The following is a 22550-nucleotide window of genomic DNA, read 5'->3' as shown; positions in this document are numbered from 1 at the left end:
TCACAATGCCCTGGGTACCTAGAGTACCTTTTACCAGGGGCTGACAGGTGGCCAGAAATGCCAATTGGGTTTAGGCTTTAGTACAGTTTTTAGGGAAGGAACACAGGCCCTGGGTACCTGATTGGCAGGGACCCAGGGCACACCAAGGTAAAGTGCATCAGTTATCAGGCATAAAATGGGGGTGGGGGGGGGGGTTACTGCAACAGAAACCCACTTCCTTACACACACTCTTTGGGAAATGGTTGCGCAAGTGCTGCCACACATCCCGGAGGAGGCTCGGAACATCCTCTACCAAGCAGTATCAGACAGGAGAGATTACGCAAAGTTCTCAAGTGCACAGGGTTTAGACACAACCGATTCGCTGGGCAGAGTGATGTCTTCGACAGTGGCTGTTGGACACCACGCCTGGCTGAGAGCATCTAGCTTTTCAGGAGATGTCAAGGCGCCTCTCCTGGACATGCCTCTTAATGGTACAATGATGGCCATCTCTTGGGGACGAGGCAGGCACTGCGCTGGAGAGCTTTAAGGACTCACGGGCTACAGCCCAGTCCTTGGACCTCTCAGCTGCCCAGGTCATCCTCAGTCTGCCTTTTCCGGCAATGTAAAGAGCTTTCGACCGCGCCCGCCCTATCCCAGCCACTGAGCTGCACAAGATTCACAACCCCTGCGCGTACGTGGGACGGGTAGTCAGAGGTCCAGTCAAAACTTCCCTACCCGGCAGCTTCAACCTCCTAGTCTCGCCTTCCAAGAGGTCTTGTTGGTGGCAGGATCAGGCATCACCTCCACCACTGACAAAATATTACATCAGACAGGTGGGTCCTCCAGATCATCTGGAGGGGTTACTCCCTCCCCTTTAAGAACATCCATCCCTCCATGCCGCCATCCTACGACCGGCTGACGGAGGATCATTTAGTTTTGCTCCAGGAGGAAGTCATGGCTCTCTTGGCCAAGGGAGCCATAGAGAGGGTTCCGGCCCAAGAAGTAGACTGTGGTTTCTATTTTCGCTACTTTCTGGTCCTGACCAAGGACAATGGCCTTCGTCCTATCCTAGAACTACGAGCCCTCAACTACTTATTTTTTTTTTCCTCAAAAGGAGAAATTCATAATTAACACATTAGCTCAGGTCCTGTCTGCCCTAGACACGGGAGAATGAATGGTCGCGTTGGACTAACAGGGCGTCTATTTTCACATCCCCGTTCTGCCTGCTAATTGTCGTTACCTCCGGTTTACAGTAGGCCATGAGCACTTTTAGTTCACCATGCTCCCCTTTGTTCTTACTAGGGCCCCAAGGTACAGAGAGGTGGTGGCGGTGGCTACAGCTCATCTGCACAGATCAGGGCTGCCAGTCTTCCCCCCCTATCTCGACAACTAGCCGCTGTAGGAGGCTCGCCCCGGGCATCTGTCTCCCACCTCCCGACTACAGCGAACCTCCTACATTCGCTGGGGTTCACTATCCATGTTCTAAAGTCACACCTGACTCCCAATCAGATGTTCCCTTTCATCAGAGCTGTTCTGGACACAGTGCAGTTTTGGGCCTAGTCTCCAGAGTGGCGAGTCCAGCATTTTAGGCTAAGATGCAGATGCTTTAGCCTCTATTCTGGATTTCGGTGATAATGATTCTGAGGCTGTTGGGTCTTATGGCTCATGCATCCTGCTAGTAACACATGCTAGATGGCCTATGCGGGCTCTGCAGAGGGACCTGATGGTCCAATGGGTGCAGCATTAAGAGAATCTCTCCGACATTTTCCTGATCTCCAAGAGAACTTCACTACACCTGCAGTGGTGGCTAACAAAGTGTGCTTGGTTCAGAGGCAGACCCCTCTCCCTTCCCCAACCTGACCTCCCAGTAGTGAGAGATGCATCACTCCTTGGATACGGCTGCCATCTGGGAGATTGTGGGAGATCAGAGGACTCTGGTCTCCAGCGGAATCTGGACTCTACATCAACATGATCTGATGGACATTGAAAACCTTTCTACTCTCCATCAAGGGAAGGCTAGTTTGTGTTCATGGACAACACCACCGCCATGTGGTACTGCAACAGGGTGGAGTGGGGGTCCTGGGCCCTTTGTCAAGAGGCATGGACATGGCTGGAACAGCAGGGTATTTTGTGGCAGGTTCCCTTAATGCCAGAGCAGACTAACTCAGCCATCGATGCCTAGCAGATCACAATTGGTGTCTCCGCCCGGAAAGTGGCACAAGCTCTCTTTCAGCAGTGGGGAGATCCTTGGTTAGACCTGTTTGCCTGTTTTCAAGGCTGCTCTTGCTCAGACACTTCATCTTGAGTGGGGCTCAGGCTGCCTGTACGCCTTTCTGCCCAAACAATTCCTGCTCAGAGTTCTCAAGATTAGGAACAACTTTGCCCCGTTCATCCATGTGACTCTGGACTGAGCACAGTCTGGTATCCTGAGCATTGATCCTCTGATCAGGCAGCCCCTTCAAGAGGATCTTCAGCTGAACTTGTCAACTCTTCGCCTTCTTGCTTGGTGATTAAGCTGCGGCAGTTGATAGCTTTCGACCTTCCTCCTCAAGTTTATAATGTTAGTTTGGCAGCCAGGCATCCCTCCGCCAAAACTGTATACGCCTGCCAATGGAAGAAATATGTAATATATTGTGCAGAAAACTCTATTGACCCTCTTTCTGCTTTCCTTTCTGAAGTTTTGCTTTTTATTTTGACCCTTGCCCAGCAAGGCTGTGCTCTGGGCACCCTGAAAGGGTATTTTTCTGCTATGTTTGCTCTCCTGAGGCTGCTGGACCAGCCCTCTTTATTTCAGTCACCCATCTTGTGCATATGTTCCCACCTTCCCCTTTCATTATGCCTAAATGGGACCTGAATTTTGGTCTCCCCTTCCTGATGTGCTCTCCTATTAAGCCCCTGCATAATTGTCCTTTCCGGCTGCTCACCTTCAAAACAGCCTTTTTAGTGGCAATTACATCTGCTAGGAAGACGAGTTAGCTGCAGGCTTTAACATCCAAGACTCTTTTCTTGACGATCTTTTCTGACAAGTTGAAGCTTCACACTAGGGCAGTGGTTCCCAAACTGTGCGCCCTGGTGCGCCACCAAACTAGCCAGGGGCGTCGCGCTCCAAATGTTTAAGATGTTCGAATTCAAGACCTAATAAATTGCTGGTAACATCCTAGAAATGGGAGTTATTTAGTAAATTATAAAAACTCTTTGTCCACTAGATGGCAGCAGAGAATTTATTATTGAGTGCAGAACTGAATGCTTCTAATGGAGCTGGGTTACTCGTATTTCCTGCTTAGGAAGCCAGCAACCAAGAGCTCCTGCATGGCAAGAAGTCACCTGTGGCTAACCCACAACCTCCGTGAAAGAGGCCATGGTAGCAGGCTCTATAGAACACAGGAAGGAAAAGCGGTTTGTAATGCAGCTACTCTGTTTGCATCGACCGCCAGCCTTTTAAATTGATTGCCAAATTCCTCATTCTCCTTTTATATATATATATATATATATATGTATGGTATTGTTAATTATTGTTTTTTGATATAAGAGTTGTGTTTGTACATATGTGATTGTATTTATGTTGCTATATATGTATTGTAAATATTAGTGGGTTTTTTATGAAGTATATCGCAACTTATGAAATAACACCTACAAAAATATCAAATTATATGAAAAGAATGAAGAATAAGTCAATTAAAAAAATACTAATCATTTGAAATAAAGAGAACAACTTTTCTTTATTCATATGTACATGTTCAATATTGTATGTATTTTGCATTATTCTGTGCATTGTTCTTTACTAAAAACTGGGTCCGGATTCATTATTGAAAATTAAATAATACAGATCTTGTGTTTAGCATTTCATCTTACCCACTGCTACCCTAGAACATACAGAGCCTCCAGATAATAATGTATCCCAGGAGGACTGGATTAATTATTTCAAGCCTCAGTATGCAGATACTCAGCCCAATAACCTGATGACTGACCACAGGCCTTCTTTTTATAAAGACAATTTATTCTGCAGCAGCGAAGTTATGATGGCCTTGAGCACAGTTTCTAATGGCAGAGCCCCGGGTCTAGATGGGGTGCCGGCGGATCTTTTCATCAATGACAAGGAGCGCTGGTGCAAATACATCCTTCTCCTACTGAATGCGGTTCCCAGGGCGCTAATATACCAGCGTCATGGCAATGTGCAATTATAATTCCTATCTACAAGAAAGGAGACCAATCACAACCAGGAAATTATAGGCCCATAAGCCTAACTGACACCATCCAAAAGGTGATAGGTAGGGTGGTTGTTAACAGACTTTTGGATTGGGCCGAAGAAAACCATGCCTTGTCGCCATTTCAAGCAGGCTTCCGAAAATCTATAAGCACGATGGATCAGGTCTTCCGCTTTACCCTTCTACAATGGAAAACCGTGCTACTGAGGAAGGGTAGCCTGTATGCAGCCTTTGTAGATTTACGGGCTGCCTTCAACCTCGTCCCAAGGCCTAAACTGTGGCAAGTGTTGAAGAACCTGGGCCTTCCAGAAGAACTTTTAACAATGTTATTGAGGCTCCATGAGGCAAACGTCGCGAGGATCCAGTGGGGAGGGCATGGTATGGTAACCTCTGATTTCCCTGTGGAGCGTGGGGTACGCCAAGGATGCTCCATGGCCCCCACGCTGTTCACGCTGTATATTAATGGAGTTGTTTCCCGCATGTTGGCTGAAAATGTTGATGCCCCGTCACTGGCTGGTACCAAGATACCGATTTTTAATGTTCGCCGATGACACTCTGATTTTATCCAAGACCCCAAGTGGTCTACAACGTGCATTAACAATTTTTGATCAATTCTTCAAGGACCATGGACTAGAAATTAATGTGTCTAAAACAGTCAATGGTTTTTAACCCACCTCGAGGCAGTAAACCTCATATTGTTATGAATGACTGCCCATTAGAGACTGTTAATGCTTTTACATATTTGGGAATTCACATATCAAATGATCTCAGATGGACCAAACACATAGACACTGCAACTGTAAGACACAGGCAAATAGTTGGTGCACTTGGTTCTGAGCACAGAAAATCCCTAACAAAACCAGTAAAACCTGTGCTCCAGGTCTATGAGGCCAAAGCTCTAGGATCATCACTTTATGGGGCAGAGCTGTGGGGCTACGAGAACCTTGGGAAATTACAAACCTCGGAAAATAAGTTTTTTCGACTTATTACTAGCCTTCCCAAGAGCACCCCTCTGCTGACACTTAGGTACGATCTAGGCAGAAAGGCATTAATTGATTTAGCAAGACCGAGACCTATCATGTATTGGCGTAGACTTTGGACTACACCTGAACTCTTACACTATGCGGAGGGATTTATGGACCTAAGGCAGATGTGTTCTACAAAATAGGATGGTTAAAAGAACTTAGAAAAACGTTGGGTGTACTAGGCCTTTATATGTTATGGGAAAACCCAGAGGCTGCCTCTTTTCCAACAAAGACTAATCTTAAAGGGATCTATTGGGAGAAGGTGGCAGAACGGACTTGGAACGAAATTAACCAAGAGACTATGGCGGGAAAATTCCTGCAAGCAAAGTTTCTCCCTAGCCTCGAACCATACTGGGTCACCATCACTAGCCAGAGGGATAGGAAGTTGCTTTTCCAGATCAGAGCAGGTTCTCTCCCTCTTAGATCTCTAACAGGCAGGTGGGGAGGCCCATCAAATAGTTCTTGTCCATCCTGTGGAGCGCATGATGAAACAATCGGACACTTTTTATTTGCATGCAAATCCTATGTAGAGCCCAGACGCATCTGGCTTACTCCCATGTGTAAGAACTTGGGTACGACCAGCAGTGCTGTGGCTTTAAGAATTATCTGTACTAGTTCTTCACTATTCATATTAATAACCACTTCTAAATTTCTCGGCTGGTCATGGTCCATTAGACAAAAGTTTTTAGATAGATAAATTGAGAAGAGGTCATTATCAGAGTGTTTATATTTTATCTGTAAATTTTATGTGACCATGTAACTGATGCATTTTTTATAAATTTTCTAGCCTTATTTTTAATCAATCTAAATGTTTTTAATGGCTTTTTAATGTTTGTAAAGCTTTTATGAGTTTATTCTCGAATAAAGCAAATTAAATTTAAATTGAAATTGACAGGGCCCATTTGAATTACGTGTAGCTGGAGCCTACACTGGATGTAAGCAGCACCCTCCAGGCTCCTACAGTTCCCAAAATACATTTGGAAGAGGAGGTGAAAAGTGTATTCGTTTTTCCTGAAGGATTAGGGAATTAATTCAGAACTGAGCAAAAACAGCGCAGTTTTTAAATTAAAAATAGAATTTATAAAGTACATCTTCCTAATGTAAATTAAGTCATATTTCGTCTTATCAATACAAAAGATTTGGCATGTATTGTGTGTGATTAATGTCCCAACTGAACTAGGCGTTTTATGCCATTCTACACTACAGGAGTACCCCGTCACTGTTCGGCATGTCATGGGGTACATGACCCAACTTTGTCCCAATTATTTTCAAGGAGAAAAGTGTAAGTACCTCCACGGCTGGACTTGCATCCATCCACCCGCAAAAAAATGTCACATAATAAGGAGCTGCATCCAACAACCAATAAGCCAAGGGAGCCATGGGTTGAAAATGTTTGGGAACCACTGCACTAGGGTATCATTCCTCCCGGAAGTGGTGACGCCATTCCATGTGGGACAGTCTGTCACCTTGCCCACTTTCAATGCTCTTCTGCATCCCTCTAAAAAAGAGGAACTACTCCACCATCTGGACCCAAAAAGAGCGCTTTCGTTCTACCTTGACCAAAGAGCTCCGGGTGGATGGCCAACTCTTCGTGGGGTATGTTGGTACGAAGAAAGGTCATGGGGTGCAGAAAAGGGCCATCTCATGATGGGTTCTTCTTCTCTTCATCAAGATTTGCTATGCTCTGGTAAAGAAGCAGAATCCAGGAGGCTTAAGAGTTCATTCCACCAGAACTGCGTTAGAATGTGGAGTCCCAAACCTGGATATCTGTCATGCATCAATGTGGGCATCCCTTCACATGTTTACCAAGCATTACTGTCCGGACAGTCCGTCCGCTGGGATGGCTATTTTGCCTGTTCGGTCCTGCAGGACTTTTTAGTCTGAAATTTGTCCGCAGTCCCTCCTTTGGGATGATATTGCTTGAGTATCTGTTCAAAGGTAAGGAATCTGCGGCTAGATGTCTCTATCAGATGAACAAGTTACTTCCTTTCAGTAACGCCTTATCTGGTAGAGACAATATCTAGCTGCAGATTCCTTAAAAGCTTGCCCATCCTCCCCACACTGAGGACAGGTTTCTAGGGTCGGGTTGATCCCTTTTTAGGGCCCTAGTTTTCAAATACACCGATGTCAGTCAACTTCATGGCTCTGCACTTCTAGTGTGGAAAGTTGTGAAAAGTGACACCAGTGTGCAGAGTTGACACCTATATAGGTGAAGCGAATGACGCAGCGCGAGCCCGACCGGCGCCCCCAACTTTTGCGCAGGGCTGTTGCTCGAAGAAAAATCTTAAGGATCCAGTCTGGCGCTTGGGGAATTCAGAGGTAAGGAATCTGCGGTTCGATATTGTCGCTACCAAATAAAGCGTTACAGGAGGTAAATAACTTATTTGACGGGTGTTCAATCGTTGTGTGCCCTGGAAATTTCACACTGACTGTTTTTGCATTTGCAGCGTACTGTTTACAGACGGTGACTGAGGATAACCCAGAGCTCTTGGAATGTTTAAACCCTCCTGCCTTGCATATACTGGAATCAGCAATGTTGTGTTCCCAGAATACAATGGAGTATGTGCTTTTAAGGACGCTGGTAGCTGGTATGTGTTTACATTTTTATATGCTGAAAATCATTTTACTTTGCTGTAATAGACAGTTTTATAGAATAGGTAAGTATCAGACCACGTAGACAACCTATTGTCCTGTTTTACTGCCAATATTAGTGCAAATATTTCCAACTGAAAAACTAGGAAGTAACCGATGTGCCGAGCTCTTAAGTCAGATTAAAGATGTTGACAGGTACATATAACGAGGTGCCTTAATGTTTTGCATCATTTAAGAAGGGCCTTAAGATAAAAGCAAATCTTTCATTTCCAAGAATGTTGAATTACATGTACATGATAGGTTACTTATAGCAGTCATTTATATGAAACTTTAGTTCATCCATGCTTCTTTTAAATTTCTATACTACCATCCAACCTATGGTCCACTCACATATGGATGGTGCTGACACCTGCCTCGCTAGTCATCCTCCGTCCAACAAAGCCACACTGAACTTATTACATGCTGCGGCCCGAAGGATTATTGCTCCAAGTATGAACACATTCATCGTGTGGACCTCCTATTAAGGAAATATTTTTCGGTTCTTTTGTTTGCTGATTGATGGATGCAGATTAATGTCAAACAATGTTGAGCATACTCACCTGTGTGATATATCGTCTTCTGCAGAGTGTACTGTGTTGAAGTTAAAACTATCTACATACCGGCAACCATGACAAGATATATAAAAAAACAAAAGGTTTGTTTTTGTGTTATCAGTGTTATGACCGATTGCAACTTGCACAGTTTAGAACGGCCTATAGCTGAATGGCATATTTTCTTCATAATTGGAAAACCTGAGATGAATGTTCCTGTATGTCCTTATGATGATATTGCAGGATAAAACAGAATTTTTTTGTTTGTAATTTCTATATATTTTTTAACTTTATTAGATTATTCAAAGCATTGACACAGTGTTTGTTTGGCACAGCCCCTTTGCAAGTGCATAATAAAATAATCAAACAAGGGCATGAAAACACAAGCATTTGTCACAAAGTAACCCAGTTTAAAGTTTTATTCTAAGATGCATACAGATTACAGCATTACCTAGTGTCGAAGAGCCAGTTGCAATGTTGGCATAGGTGTCCAGTGAATCATAGCTGAAGATGAAGTGTTTAAAACATCCTGACACTCCTTGGGTGAGCCCCGTCCTCAGCACAGGACCACTTTTCGCAAAGCTAATGGGAGTGCTAAAAGTATCTAGCACCTAACCAAGACTGGGACGTGCCTTCCAAATCCCAACCATGCAAACCATGGGAAGGGGAGGGATCAAGCCTGTTCTAAGGCAAGTGCAGTATATGATTCACTTTTTCCAGAATTCTGCTACCCTGGGTACCACCATGACAGCACGCCGTCTTTTATTCTCATCCTACTTTGAGCAGCAAACATGTAATAGAATGCCTTGTCCACATCCAAAAAAGCAGCAGCCTCGATGTCTGCATGAAGCTGGTCCACTGACCCAAAGAAGAAATGCAAGTTGTATGCCGTCGACCTTCCTGGAATTAACACAGGGTGGTCTGATAACACAATTCACAGCATATATGGAATAAGCCAATTGGCAATAAATGAGATCTCTTATCATTTTACGCCTATTGGGAGTTTAATCTGGATGAGTTTGGCCAGTGTACTCCCTGGTTCCCAAAACTGAAATATTGACATAGAACACTTAAGACACAAACAAACAATTGTGTTGGCTGCCTGGCTTCCATGTGCGCTCTGAAAGCCTGATAATTACCTGGACAAATCGCTCAGATCACGGACATCATTTGAATATGAAAGGTGAAGGGAAGAGCGTAAAAAGCTGAAGGCTGTCTGTGTGACTCTTCGAGTGGGTTTCAGAGGTATATGAGGGGGCGCAAGTGAACCTGGCTTCTCGAGAAGCTCCACTCTTGATATCCGCAGTGAAAAGGTATCTTAACGCCTGCTAGCGAAGTGCAAGTGCGCAGCTGAGAGGTGCTGGCACCTGACTGACCTCTTTGAAAGCAGACTGCAGACAGTGCAGGCCCCACTCCGTGCAGCTCTGTGTGCACCAGCACATTCGTTTTTCAGTTTACTTACAAGAAGCATTGTATTTTTTTGCTGTGCCGTTTCTAGGTATCTGGTCATTAAAACACCAGCGATTTGTAGCAATGGTGATTACATTTATCTGCAGGATGCAAGCCAGTTGGGCAGTGTGTTTTCAGGTAAATGGGTCTTATTGTCAAGTGGGGGGCAGCTAGCCAATCAGTAAAATGTTTGGTGAAGGGAGAAATACAGCTGTTGTTCCGTGACTGGGCGAGATAGCCATTTAGGAGTTACTATATGAAGACTGAAGTATTGAATGCGCTCCTAGCTGCTCCACTTAAACTAGTTTTAAGCGGCCAGAGATGCTGACTTGAGAGCTGGACATCCTGGTTCGAGTCTCTGCGGCGCTTCATCCTGTGATTCTGGGCAAATCGCTTAATTTCTGAGGGAAAAGTTACTTTATAAATTTGCTGCACGACTTAAAAGCAAAAAAGAGCCAGAACTTTATTAAAAAAAAGATTCTCTGATAAGAGAAGCAGATAAGGTACAAGCATTGGTAAATGCAGCAAAATATGCAGCTTCCAATCGAAATGGTGGAAAAGTAAGTGGTACGCACAGGAACCAATGAGAATCCAGGAAAGAGAGGAGACTGGATGTAAGTCCCTTTTTTTATATTAAAAACAATCGATTTCTCAAGCACAGCACAAGCACTGTGCAAGCAAAACCTTAAAAGCGCTATGACTTGGCCTGCTCTGGCCGCATCGTAGCACTTTGTTGTGTGACATTTAGCCATGCTGAACAGCAATGTGCTGCTAGACGACCTGGCTAAAAGACATTGACATGGCCAATAGCTCGGGCATTGCCAAGATCTGTTCGCTTTGCCAATGCGTGTTCGGTGTTGATGGGGTCTTGCTGAACAAATGATGGAAGTCCTGGTGAGAAACAGTTGTGGAGCTTTGAAGCGAGGATGTAGTGTAACAGACAGAGATACCAGCTAGAACTAGGGAACTAGGTTAGAATCTATGGGTCGGCTGAAAAATTGGTGATTCTGGACAAATCTCTTATGCTTCCCCACTGCCTACGACCATGAATGTCATTGTGTAATGTAGCTGGTGAGCACTTGAAGCACTCCAAAACCATTGAATGGTGTTGGCACTATAGCAAGATGGAGCACGGAGCAAGTGCTCCAATACCATTGGATCCTGCAAAAACAAAGCTGCTCATAAACCGGGAGGATATGAAGCAGTAAGTGTATGTGACTTGAAAATGAATAGCTAGATAAGTTAGATAAGACAAAGATAATTGATAAAAGATTGATAAAACAGATCTAAAAGATAGATGATAAAAGGTAGATAAGATAGATGAGAGATCTGGCGTGGGAAGAGGGTCCAAATGGTGCGTTCCAGACAAGCTTGAAACAGGGGACTGGGTGTCCTGCACCTGGAGGGATATTATCAAGCAGCCCAGCTGCGTTATAGGGTTGAATGGTTGTACGGGATCGGTAGCGTGGGAGGCAGTAGGGAGCGAGTTGGACACCTGGAGTAGTGATTTCAAAGATGGCTTTATTTTTAGGTAGGCTCTTCGCCGTCTACTAGAGTGTCTCAACCGGGCAAACTCGTCCGGCTCCGTCTTTACACCTCGGGGGAATACCGATTCCAGGATGCTTCTGCCAAGCCGGGTATGGGAGCCCACCAGTCCAGTGGTTCTGCGATGGTCGTCGGGGCGAGGGTACCCTCCCGGGTCAGGGATGTAGCAGAAAGAAAAGGAGAAAGAGTAATCACTCTGATGTTCCTCGTAATGCTCTTAGGGGGGCCAGTGAAGTGAGGGACACCATGTGCTGTAGTGATTTCCACACACACGGTCGGTCCTGTGTCTAATGTGCTCGTGAGGGAAGGGGTAGCGGAGACTGTACACTATGTACACTGGCTTTCTACACGTTCGATTGGCCACTGCGTGCAACCCAGCCCGCCACTTTGCCCCGTACCTTTGTAAGCCACGCTCCTCCCGCGGGAACGTGGCGGGGCGAATCACCGGTCCGTTGGCGTCCTGGCTTGCAGTCCACAGCTGGGCTCGTCAGGATCTCTTCCCCGCAGTACTCCGTCTCAGTCTCAGCTCTCCAGTCTTTCGCGCCTTCTCCTCCTCGGGGAAACGCCGTCCGACGACTTCCTGGTCATGCCTCCTTTTGGCTCCGTGACGAACCATTGGGGCGGAGCCTCGTCATCCTCGACTTGGGAATTAAAGAGTCCATGTACCTTCTGGTCTGCGTCTCCCCAGCGGGTGCCATTGTCCGTCCGGGACCACTCCTCTGTCCAGGAGGGGGCATTCTGTGTTTCAGAAATAGAAAGGGGTGTAAGGGGGGGAACAGCCGACCACCAGTCCATATCAGCATCAATGTCAACACAGGGGCGCCCCGCCCCGTGGCAATGGTATAGGCCTGCATCAGAGAAACACTGGTTCGTTATTGACCATCCATGTGTGGAAAGTGCCCTGGCTACTTAAACGGCACCGACCAGCCGTGGTCTAAATCTCACCGGTCCTCCAGGGCCTCGTTGAGCTGGGTGGCCAAAGTGCAAGAGCCCTGCTGCCCGTCTACTCCCACGTCCTCCTTGACTCCTCTTATAGGTCACCCGGAGTTCCCCCTGGCCAGGAAGGGAGATGTATACATCAAATGGCAGTAAGCTAACTGCAAGAGGATTGGTGACCTTTGATGCGGAAGGGGTGATGGATTTTCCTCAAATCTCCCATTATGGCTTGCCTAGAGAGGCCTACTGGCAATACCATGCCTTGCGGCACTGGGTCATGCAACCCCATATTCACCCACATGCCAGGTAATAAAATTTGAGAAGTGGCTCATAACCCGACAATCAGACAAACGCCTGTTTTCAGACATATTCTCCTTCCTTATTACATCTGCACAACAATCCAAATCTCCGGTGCAACGCAGGTGTAAGTCGGAGCGCGAATTCTCCTTCAAGGAATGTTAAGACATTATACATAGAGGCGGGCCTCCTATTGTAGCACAGCCGGGAAATAAATATTTCTCAAAATAGCACAGGACTAGCATTCCAATCAAGCTAGGTGGCACGCTTGACGCCTGGGGTGACGCATACTGCTGGTTACGCTGTGGCCTGGAGTGCACTTTCTCGCATGTGTTGTAGCACTGCCGAAGATGCAACCCTTTTGGGAGACTATATTGCCTGGCATAAGCGCCACTTATAACACAGATCGCCAGGTTCCCGAGCTACATACATCTGTGGCTCCCGAACACCTTAATTTATCCTATCAGGTCGTGTCAGGGAGGGCCATTACCCTGGCATTTGAGTCTGCTAAGCAGATGCTGCTTTCTGAATGGGGGACTGACTGGGTCCCGACTGGACTGGATGGTTACATAAGTTGTGGAAAGTAGTTGGCATGGAGAAACTAACTGCAAGCATCACACACACACTCCACCCCCCCAACCTTTGAAAAAACATGGGGCTCCACTATAGAATTTCTATCATATTCATACTTATGGGTACTCTGACTCAACGAGACGCCCCCATCGACTGTGCGACACACTCCTCTGGGGCAAGCCTAGACTGTGGTGATGGCATACTTCATACTTCTCTCCCCTGACCACTTGCTCCCACTAGCTGCCTAGTTTTTAGGTCTCGCCTGTCGATGCGCATGCGCATCGAGCAAGGCGAGAGTATTGCGAGTTATCCACTCTTTATCCACACTGCAAGGAATCGTGGCGATTCCTTGCAGTGCCCATGACTTTTAAGGTCAATGCGCATGCGCATTAAGCTTATGCGCATGCGCATTGACCTTAAAAGTCACGGGCGCGTGCATGTCCGTCTTTGTTTACCCGCTCCGCCCCCTCCCGCCGTGTCGCCTTGCCTACTCTCTTCCACAGCCTCCCCCAGCTCCGCCCCCTCACTACTTGATTGCACGGCCGCTAGGCCGTGCCTCCCCTACTCTCCTCCCCCCTCCTCCTCTCCTCCCCTGCCTGCCGCTAGGCCGTGCCGCACCTACTCTCCTCCCCCCTCCTCCTCCTACTCTCCTCCCCTGCCTGCCTGCCGTGTCGCACCTCTCCCCTCTCTGCCCCCTCCCCTGCCCGCCCCCTCCCCTGCCCGCCGTGTTACGGTGAAAGGCTTGTTTCCGTTTGTCTCTCTCCTTTCAGGTATTCCCTTCCTGTATTCTTTTTCCTCGTTTTTTAGGCGATGCACGGTGCTAGGAGTAGATTGTCACATCCTGTGGATCGCCTCGCCCCCGGACATCATGGGCCAGCCTTGCTCTGCACAAATGTTTCCCAGCACCAGTCCCAGCATCTCTCAGCAGCTCCGCTCTTCCTGCACTGCTAGAACGCAGAGTCTCCCACCACTGAGGGTAAGACAAGGAAGCGATCCCTGAAGACTGCGTCCAAGGGCCTCCAAGGCAGCCTGCCCCCAGCCATTTGGTTTCCGCACTGGTCTCTGCTCACAGAGGGGGTGCAGCTTCCAGGGCAGAAGGATCTGTGGCTTCCGCGTTGTCCTAACATGAGTGGCATCCAACACGACGAGGCCCCGGTCGCCGTACCCACCTCAGAGCCTACGTGCAGCCTCACGGAAGCGAAATCACCACCGCTGGTCGGTTCCGCCTCACCTCAGACCCTGGTCTTTGCAGACTGATCCAATCTGCTCCAGGGGACAGCAGGGCCAGGCTTGAATATGCCACTTTTTCGTTTGAGTTTTGAGTTTCACTATATATTTAAAATAATCATACTTTTAAAGATATAACCGTAATTTTGACTGAAGTCTAAATTGATTATAAGGCTACGAATCCAGGTCATCCTTCAGTCTCACAGATTGCTTGGTATGTTATTAATCACAGTAATAAACCTTCTACTGCATGCCCTTTTCAACGTTGTTTGAGAGCAGGTTTGAAATGTTCGCTATAGCCCACTAATGAGCTATTGCTTGTGGCCTAGGTTTCTTGGAAGCAGATTATATAATTATATATGATATGTGGTTCAGTGCTTCTGAAGTTAAGGTGATTCTTGTAATACCCCTGATGTTTCATGAAAAGATTATCATTGAGTGGTCTTGAAATGCTCTTTTGCTACGAGTAGTGATTTGATTACACTAATTCCTAGCTCTGTTCTTTATCTGGGTTTACACTTTTCTTTCGTGTTTTGGCCTTTTATATTTTATTCATTTTGTTTCAAAATTGCCATCACATTCCAGAGCTCAATTTAAAAGGGAGACTATATTATTATTGGTTCGCAACTGCAGTAATTGTGGGGCCAGATTACATTCAGATAAATGAATATATCTGACCGGTTCCCGGAACAGGATCCTCCTTCACCAATTAAGGGGATGTTGTTTGATTAAAAGTTTCGTTCCTCGCAAGCGTAACGGTGGTGAGTTTGCTTTGCACTCCAAACTTTAATGGTTTAAAAGTTATTGCCATGGTGTCTTTAAATTCCTTACCTTAAAGTGCTAGCAAAACCGCTAGGCGCCCTATAATATTGCCATGATTCCGAATTTTGCTACCGAGATTTGTATTCTGGTTGAGAGAGCTGCTTAATGTTTTCACTCATTATTTCTTCTCTATAGTGGCAAAGGAGGGAATTTCATGCTTAATATGTCAAGGAGCCAGCAGTCTCTGCCTCGCGCCCGCCATTGCCCCCTCCCCTTCAAGGGGACTGAGCACGTGCTCTCATTATCTCACCTCCCTTTATAATTAATTTACGGTCTTTGCAACTCCCCAGCCATATGTTGCTTTGTTTTCGCTGCTTCTTTGTTGTTGTGTCGCCACACATCCGCCTCTCACCGCACCGACGCCACTCACCCTCACTCACCCTCAACCCCTCACCCTCAACCCCTCACCCTCACTCACCCTCACCCTCACTCACCCTCAACCCCTCAAACTCACCCTCACTCACCCTCACTCACCCTCAACCCCTCACCCCCTCACCCTCAACCCCTCACTCACTCACTCTCACTCACCCTCAACCCCTCAGCCTCACCCTCACCCATACTCACCCTCACTCACCCTCAACCCCTCACCCTCACTCACCCTCAACCCCTCACTCACCCTCAACCCCTCACTCACCCTCAACCCCTCACCCTCACTCACCCTCAACCCCTCACCCTCACTCACCCTCAACCCCTCACCCTCACTCACCCTCACTCACCCTCACTCACCCTCACTCACCCTCACTCACCCTCACTCACCCTCACTCACCCTCACTCACCCTCACTCACCCTCACTCACCCTCACTCACCCTCACTCACCCTCACTCACCCTCACTCACCCTCACCCTCAACCCCTCACCCTCAACCCCTCACCCTCAACCCCTCACCCTCAACCCCTCACCCTCAACCCCTCACCCTCAACCCCTCACCCACCCTCAACCCCTCACCCTCAACCCCTCACCCTCACTCACCCTCAACCCCTCACCCTCACTCACCCTCAACCCCTCACCCTCACTCACCCTCACCCTCACTCACCCTCACCCTCACTCACTCTCACCCTCACTCACCCTCACTCACCCTCACTCACCCTCACTCACCCTCACCCTCACTCACTCTCACCCTCACTCACCCTCACTCACCCTCACTCACCCTCACTCACCCTCACTCACCCTCACTCACCCTCACTCACCCTCACTCACCCTCACTCACCCTCACTCACCCTCACTCACCCTCACTCACCCTCACTCACCCTCACTCACCCTCACTCACCCTCACTCACCCTCACTCACCCTCACTCACCCTCACTCACCCTCACTCACCCTCACTCACCCTCACTCTCAACCCCTCACCCTCACTCTCAACCCCTCACCCTCACTCTCACTCACCCTCACCCTCACTCTCACTCACCCTCACCCTCACTCTCACTCACCCTCACCCTCACTCTCACTCTCACTCTCACTCACCCTCACTCACCCTCAACCCCTCACTCACCCTCACTCACCCTCACCCACCCTCACCCACCCTCACCCTCACTCACCCTCACTCACCCTCAACCCCTCACCCTCACACAGTGCAATAGGTCTCGGAGCATTTGAGTTAGAGCTTTTAGAAATGTTTATGGCTTTTTTTTTAAATTCTTTAGCATTGGCTACAGGAAACAAAAATGCTAAAGATTTACAAAAAAACCCATAAACAATTCTAAAAGCACTAACTCTAATGCTGCGAGACCTATTGCATTTCCAATGCTTGTTTCTCTGGGTCCCTTTCTTCTTTTACATCCACTATTTTTCTCTGCTCTGTTTTTTCTTTGGCTTTTTTTATTATGATTTTCCCCCACCGGCCACTGGATGTACGTGGTGGGTAATGTTCTCTTTGCAAAATCAATAAAAAGATTGAAACCATAAAATGGCACCTACTTAAGTGTAGCAGTAATTGGTCGCTGCTCTCGGCAAAGGCTAAAAATGGAAAGAGGTATGCCGCATGATTGCAATGGGCAAAGCCAGAGAACGAATAATGGAGCGTCATGGGAGTCCGCAAATGGCAGGCCTATGGGCGGCTGAAGTTCACAATGTACATACAACTGGTCTCTTCATTTAGAGCTGAGGCCTAAAAATTGACAATGTCAGTCGATCTTGCAATGATCTCTGCATTTTGATGTTTGTTGCCCGTGATGCTTCTAGTCAGCCGTATAGCTCAGTGGGTTGAGTGCCTGCAGCAGGTATGTGTTTGTAGTAAGTATGAATCGTTCTAAGGCATTACTTTCTCTTCATGGGAGGGGAACAAAATTAGTACCATACTTTTTGGGGGCGTGGCTTTGCCGACTGGAAGATGGCTGCACTTTGAGTGGGCTCTGCTGGCTGAGTGCTAAATCCCACATCATCTAGGGGCTGAGAGGCTCAGGCAGGCCTTGGAGTAGCAACGCAGTCCATGATATCCTTGGGTGGCCACAAGATCCCAAAAACCCGGCAGTTGGATGTGTATGCGGGGGTGACACTGTGGGCTTGTGAGCAGCAATCGCCTGCGTGCACACGGTGCGGGCGGCGAGGGGGCCGTGGCTTGAGCCAGTAGTGGCAGAGCTTCGCAGGTGGCTGCCCATCTGTGGGCTCCACGCCGGTAGTGCGACCCGCTGCAGTGGAGAATATTTCCAGACCCTGCGGACACAGATCTGAATGCCGCACACTAGCGGAAAGGCATTTTCTGTGCGGCGGAGATCAGCCCGTGGCCTTCAAGGTGGGATCAAGCTGGGGCCTGTAGTGGAGTGACAGCGCAGATTTGCTATATGAATGGCAGCTGCTTGGCAGCACGGTGAGCGAGGTGGACAGATCGTCCTGACCAACTGTGGGGAGACTACGCTGGCCAGCCGAATTGTGGCCTGAATCTTGCAGGAGGAGCCAAAGTTCCGGTGAGCTGTGGGTGCTGGGGCTGCCGAGTGACAGGGACTGTTGCTTCCGGGGGCTGGCACGCACTGGAGGGAAGGTGCTCAGCAGGGGGGGGGATTTTAGAGTACTGAGGGCTACCACCGATCGAGAACCCATTGTGTGGGGTCCCCTCCATCTCCTGCTTCACTCTGCCACTGTGTCCCCTCCACAGCGGCCCACAAGCTGCTTTTCCGTGCGGGCTAGGCAGCCAGACTTTGGACTGAATATTGAGGGCACACGTGCTGGGTCCAGAAGCCGTGACCATGGGGGGATGGTGCTCCTTGGCACCTGGTATAAAGACGCTGCTTGAACAATCGCCATCACAAGTGTCCAGTAGTCTACTAGCCGATTTGGGAAGGACCCCCTGTCTGTATGTGTGCTGCGGTGTTGCTGTTGATCTACCCAAGCCTCCCTCTTAACCCTTGGAGTAGCGGGTTATGTGGGACTACACACCTGCCCCCACCCCTTCACAGTCCCAAAATCGGAGTCCTAGTGTCCAGACTACAAAAACACCCTAGCTACTATCACTACGTTTGCCCCACGCAGGGGAGAGAGCAGTGAGGATCTCAGAGTACCGCCTGGATCTCTGGTGATATACTCTAGGCTGGTGTGCGGCTATCTATCCCCTTGCCGGTGGCTGCCAGGGCTCCCCTAGTCATACCACACAGTACACCACCTGCCATAATGGGTAAATCAGATGCCAAACAACCCAAACTTTAATTTGAGGGTAGGCGCTGTGCCTGACTGTGGGAGCTGGCCCAAGAGGCTGAGGAACAGATCAAACAGACTAAGGAAACAAGAACGTGTGACAATGAAATTTACTCACTCCTGCTGAAGGTCAAAACCAATCTGAAGACTATCTACTCTAAGTTGGACCATCTTCCTGCCCGCCTGGACCAAGTAAAACAGCAGGTCGACACACATGATGCCAGAAAAACATATCTGGAATCCAGGGTGTCGGATGCAGACGACATGCTGACTGAGGATAGACCGCGTCTGTTGGGAATGGATAGGTGCTGGAGCTCATCAAAGCTAAAAACCAGGAACTAGAATCCTGCTCCAGAAGAAATAGCCTTTGCATCACTGTGTTCCCGGAATCCACGGAGGTCTCCAGGATGTAAGACTATGTGGGGTCCCTACTACGCGAGCTCTTTGGAACTAAACTGTCTGCAGTTTTTATAGTGGGGTGGGGCATCAGTTGCTTGGATCGAGACTGCCGGAGGGAGGCCCGTCCCGTCCCATAATCGCTCACCTGCTAAATTACTGGCACCGCAATGCAATTCTGAGGAGAGCTGGGAGAAATCTGGTACCAGGGAAAGGTCATCTCCTTTTTCCCAGATATCACCCTCTTAGTGCAGGCAGTGAGATGGCAAATCCTGCAGGCGAAATGCATCCTTCAACAGTTCGAGGTGCCCTATGCCCTCCTTTACCCGGCCAAGTTGCGCATCCCACGAGGCTGACCCCCAAAGCTGCACTGTCTTTTGTAAAAACAACTCCGCAAAACCAGACTATCTCTGTCCAAATCTCCCCAACAGTTGGAGGAGGGCCGCACTAGTGACCATTATTATTGGTATCTGCGACCTTGACACCCTGGAGTGACCCTATCTGTTGAAACCAGAGTGTGGCTGGCTGATGGACCATGCCTCCTCTTGTTTCTACTGTGTGCCCTTAGATGGCCAGACACTTGATGAAATGGGGTCATATATTTCCCCAGTTCCCCTATGTATATACTGCTCAGCCACCCTGGTCCAAGTGGCACAGTTGTCCGCCTGGTGAGGCCATGTGCCTATGGGATAATTCCAGAAAGTACTCTTTATGATTATGGACTGGGGCAATTTGGGGTGGGTGGGTAAATTGACTCAACTTGTTTGGGGGGGTGGATGGGAACATATTGGGAGTTTTCTGACAGTTTGTAGCGAGGATGGGTTCAGGCTTTGGGTGGAAGGGGGGGGGGGGAGAAGGGGGGGGTGTATCCTGCCATTTATGTTGGGTCTTTTTGAGTTGCATTTTATTTAGTTAATATTACACAGTTGTCTCTTCCGGCCTCTCACACCACCGGCACACTAGCGCAACACCCCACACAGTCATGCACCACATTTACTATGGCACAACGGGATGACTGCATTAACTTCCTGACGCTGTGTCCAGTGTCCACAATTTAATGTGGAACGTACAGGATATCCATGACCATTGCAAATCCCGCCTAGTACACGCATACCTTGTCCGACAGGGAATCGATGTGTGTTTACTACAGGAGACTCATCTGACCACTAGTACTACATCCTGCCTCCGGGCTCAGTTGTGTGGTGAGTCCTACTCCTCGATCTACTCTAACAACGGCAGAGGCGTATCAATCTTACTCAAGAGGGCTGCCATGGCATACTACACACTCCCTTATTGACAAGGATGGACGATATGTCATCCTGGTGGGCACCCTGTACAAACTATCCATGATTATTGTGGCCATATAGGGCACAAACTCCGACGATACAGACTTTTTTTATAGAATTTGGAGACAAGTGGCAGCCTGCAGCCTGAGGACAATGGAATTCTTTAATGTGGTACTGGAGGGATCCCTAGACCGCTCTGGCCCCAGATATCACCCGCAGGCAGCAGGTTCTCTTAGAACACTCATCACAGATAAACTGCTTGATGTCTGGCGGCACACTGATCAAACCATGCGCTATGGCACATGCTTTATTCTTATCCTAGCTCCAGGTCCCACATAGACTCCTGGCTTGTGTCCAGAAATGTTTTCAACAGGACCACGTCCGTTACGCACCTTTTGCGCACTCTTTCTGACTATGCGCCGGTGAGATTGGTCATCCAGATCCCTCAGACCCTCCCCCATGCATTTTGTTGCGACTGCCCCCACACACATTCTGAGACGCAGCATTCAAGGAAGAGATCTGTCTAGCGATTATAGATAATTTCGCTCTCCATGCTGGATCGGTCCGATCGCCATCCACTCTGTGGGAGGCATTCAAGGTGGTAATCAGAGGGACCTGCATTGCAAAACAGTCTGGAGTGTTGAGCTTGATTAGTGGGTCATTGGGTAGGCTTGAATCGGAGATTCAGACCCTGGAACAGGCATACACTTGCGATCTCACCTTTGCTGTACTGGCTGATACTTGAGACCAGTTATCCGCATACCGCACAGAAGGGTAGCACAGAGGTAAAATACCTGGGGCGAGAGGCGCAGGTGCGGCGATTTAGTGAAGGAGATTGCCTTGGAAGAAGCTGGCGGGGCTGATGCTCAGGCCCCGCGCTTCTGTATATGTGACCGATCTGGTGGACAAAAGCTCTCGGCTGGTCACGTCCCCATCGGAATTACCAGCGGTCATGCCTTTTTATGCTCCGCTTTATTCTGCTGCGACTGTGTGCAACCCGGAGACACTACAAAATTGCTTCGATTCTATCCAGCTACTTTGGCTGGACACAGGGAGTACCTCTATGCCCTGATCACACGGGAGGGGATCGCCCAGGTCATTGCGAGTCTGCCGGATGATAAAGCTCTGGTCTCCGACGGGCTAATGCCCGCCTTTTCTAAGGAATACTCCTCTCACACCTCATTGCGATGTATCACGACTCATTGACCTCAGGACAATTTCCCCATTTCTTAGAGAGGCAGTCATTGTAACTATACTTAAACTGGACAAACCTGTGGATCTCTGCGATTCTTACCGCCCCTTGTCCCTAATTAATATAGATAAGATATACGCAAAAGTTCTGGCGAACCTCCCTTTGCCTCTCATGCTCTTAATCGTGCGGATTGATCAATCCGGGTTTATACCGGGTGTGCCACATCGCACAATCTTAGTACTATATTCTAGGTAATGCACCACATTTACCCCTCCCTACCTGCAGTAGCAGCTCTACTTGACGCCACTAAGGTGCTTGATTCTCTCTAATAGACGTTTCTCTTCCCATTGTTCTGACGTCTGGGATTCAGCACTAACTTCATTAAAAAAATAAAAATGTTATATACACTCCCCACAGCTCGCATTAGATTGAATGGGCATGTCCCAGACCCAATAGAGATTACGCAGGGTACAAGGCAAGGATGCCCTTTGTCCCCACTCCTGTTTGCAGTGGCTATGGAATAACTGGCAGCTATCCTGCACCAACACTATGCTGAGCATGGCATCCGCTTCACCACCCAGGGGCTGGTTTTGTCTATGTGAACTGATGATATCACCCTCAACATACACAAGCACAGATAAACCTACAGATTATGACGCGCAAAAAGGTCAGTTTCTGAGGGATATTCGGGAATTCAGATTAGTTGGGTGAAAATCAATACTTTCCCTGCTTACGGATGCCTCAACGCCATAACCGACTGAGTACCCACTGAAATGGGCATTGGACCCAACTAGATATCTGGGGATATGGCTA

At 48.2% G+C, this 22550-nt stretch overlaps 1 protein-coding gene across 1 annotated transcript in view; it reads left to right on the top strand.

The window, feature by feature from the left end:
• Window positions 1-22550, top strand: part of HEATR3 (HEAT repeat containing 3) — a 194414-nt gene that overhangs the window by 85149 nt on the left and 86715 nt on the right. Inside the window, exon 6 of the mRNA XM_086945442.1 lies at window positions 7657-7797. Coding sequence (XP_086801568.1) covers window positions 7657-7797 — 141 coding nt within the window. The remainder of the gene's footprint in view (window positions 1-7656; window positions 7798-22550) is intronic.

This window comes from Lissotriton vulgaris, chromosome 12 (genome assembly GCF_964263255.1).
Source record: "Lissotriton vulgaris chromosome 12, aLisVul1.2, whole genome shotgun sequence".
Taxonomy (NCBI): Eukaryota; Metazoa; Chordata; class Amphibia; order Caudata; family Salamandridae; genus Lissotriton; species Lissotriton vulgaris.
Note: the sequence above shows the minus strand (reverse complement) of the source record. Positions and strands in the feature narration are given on the sequence as shown.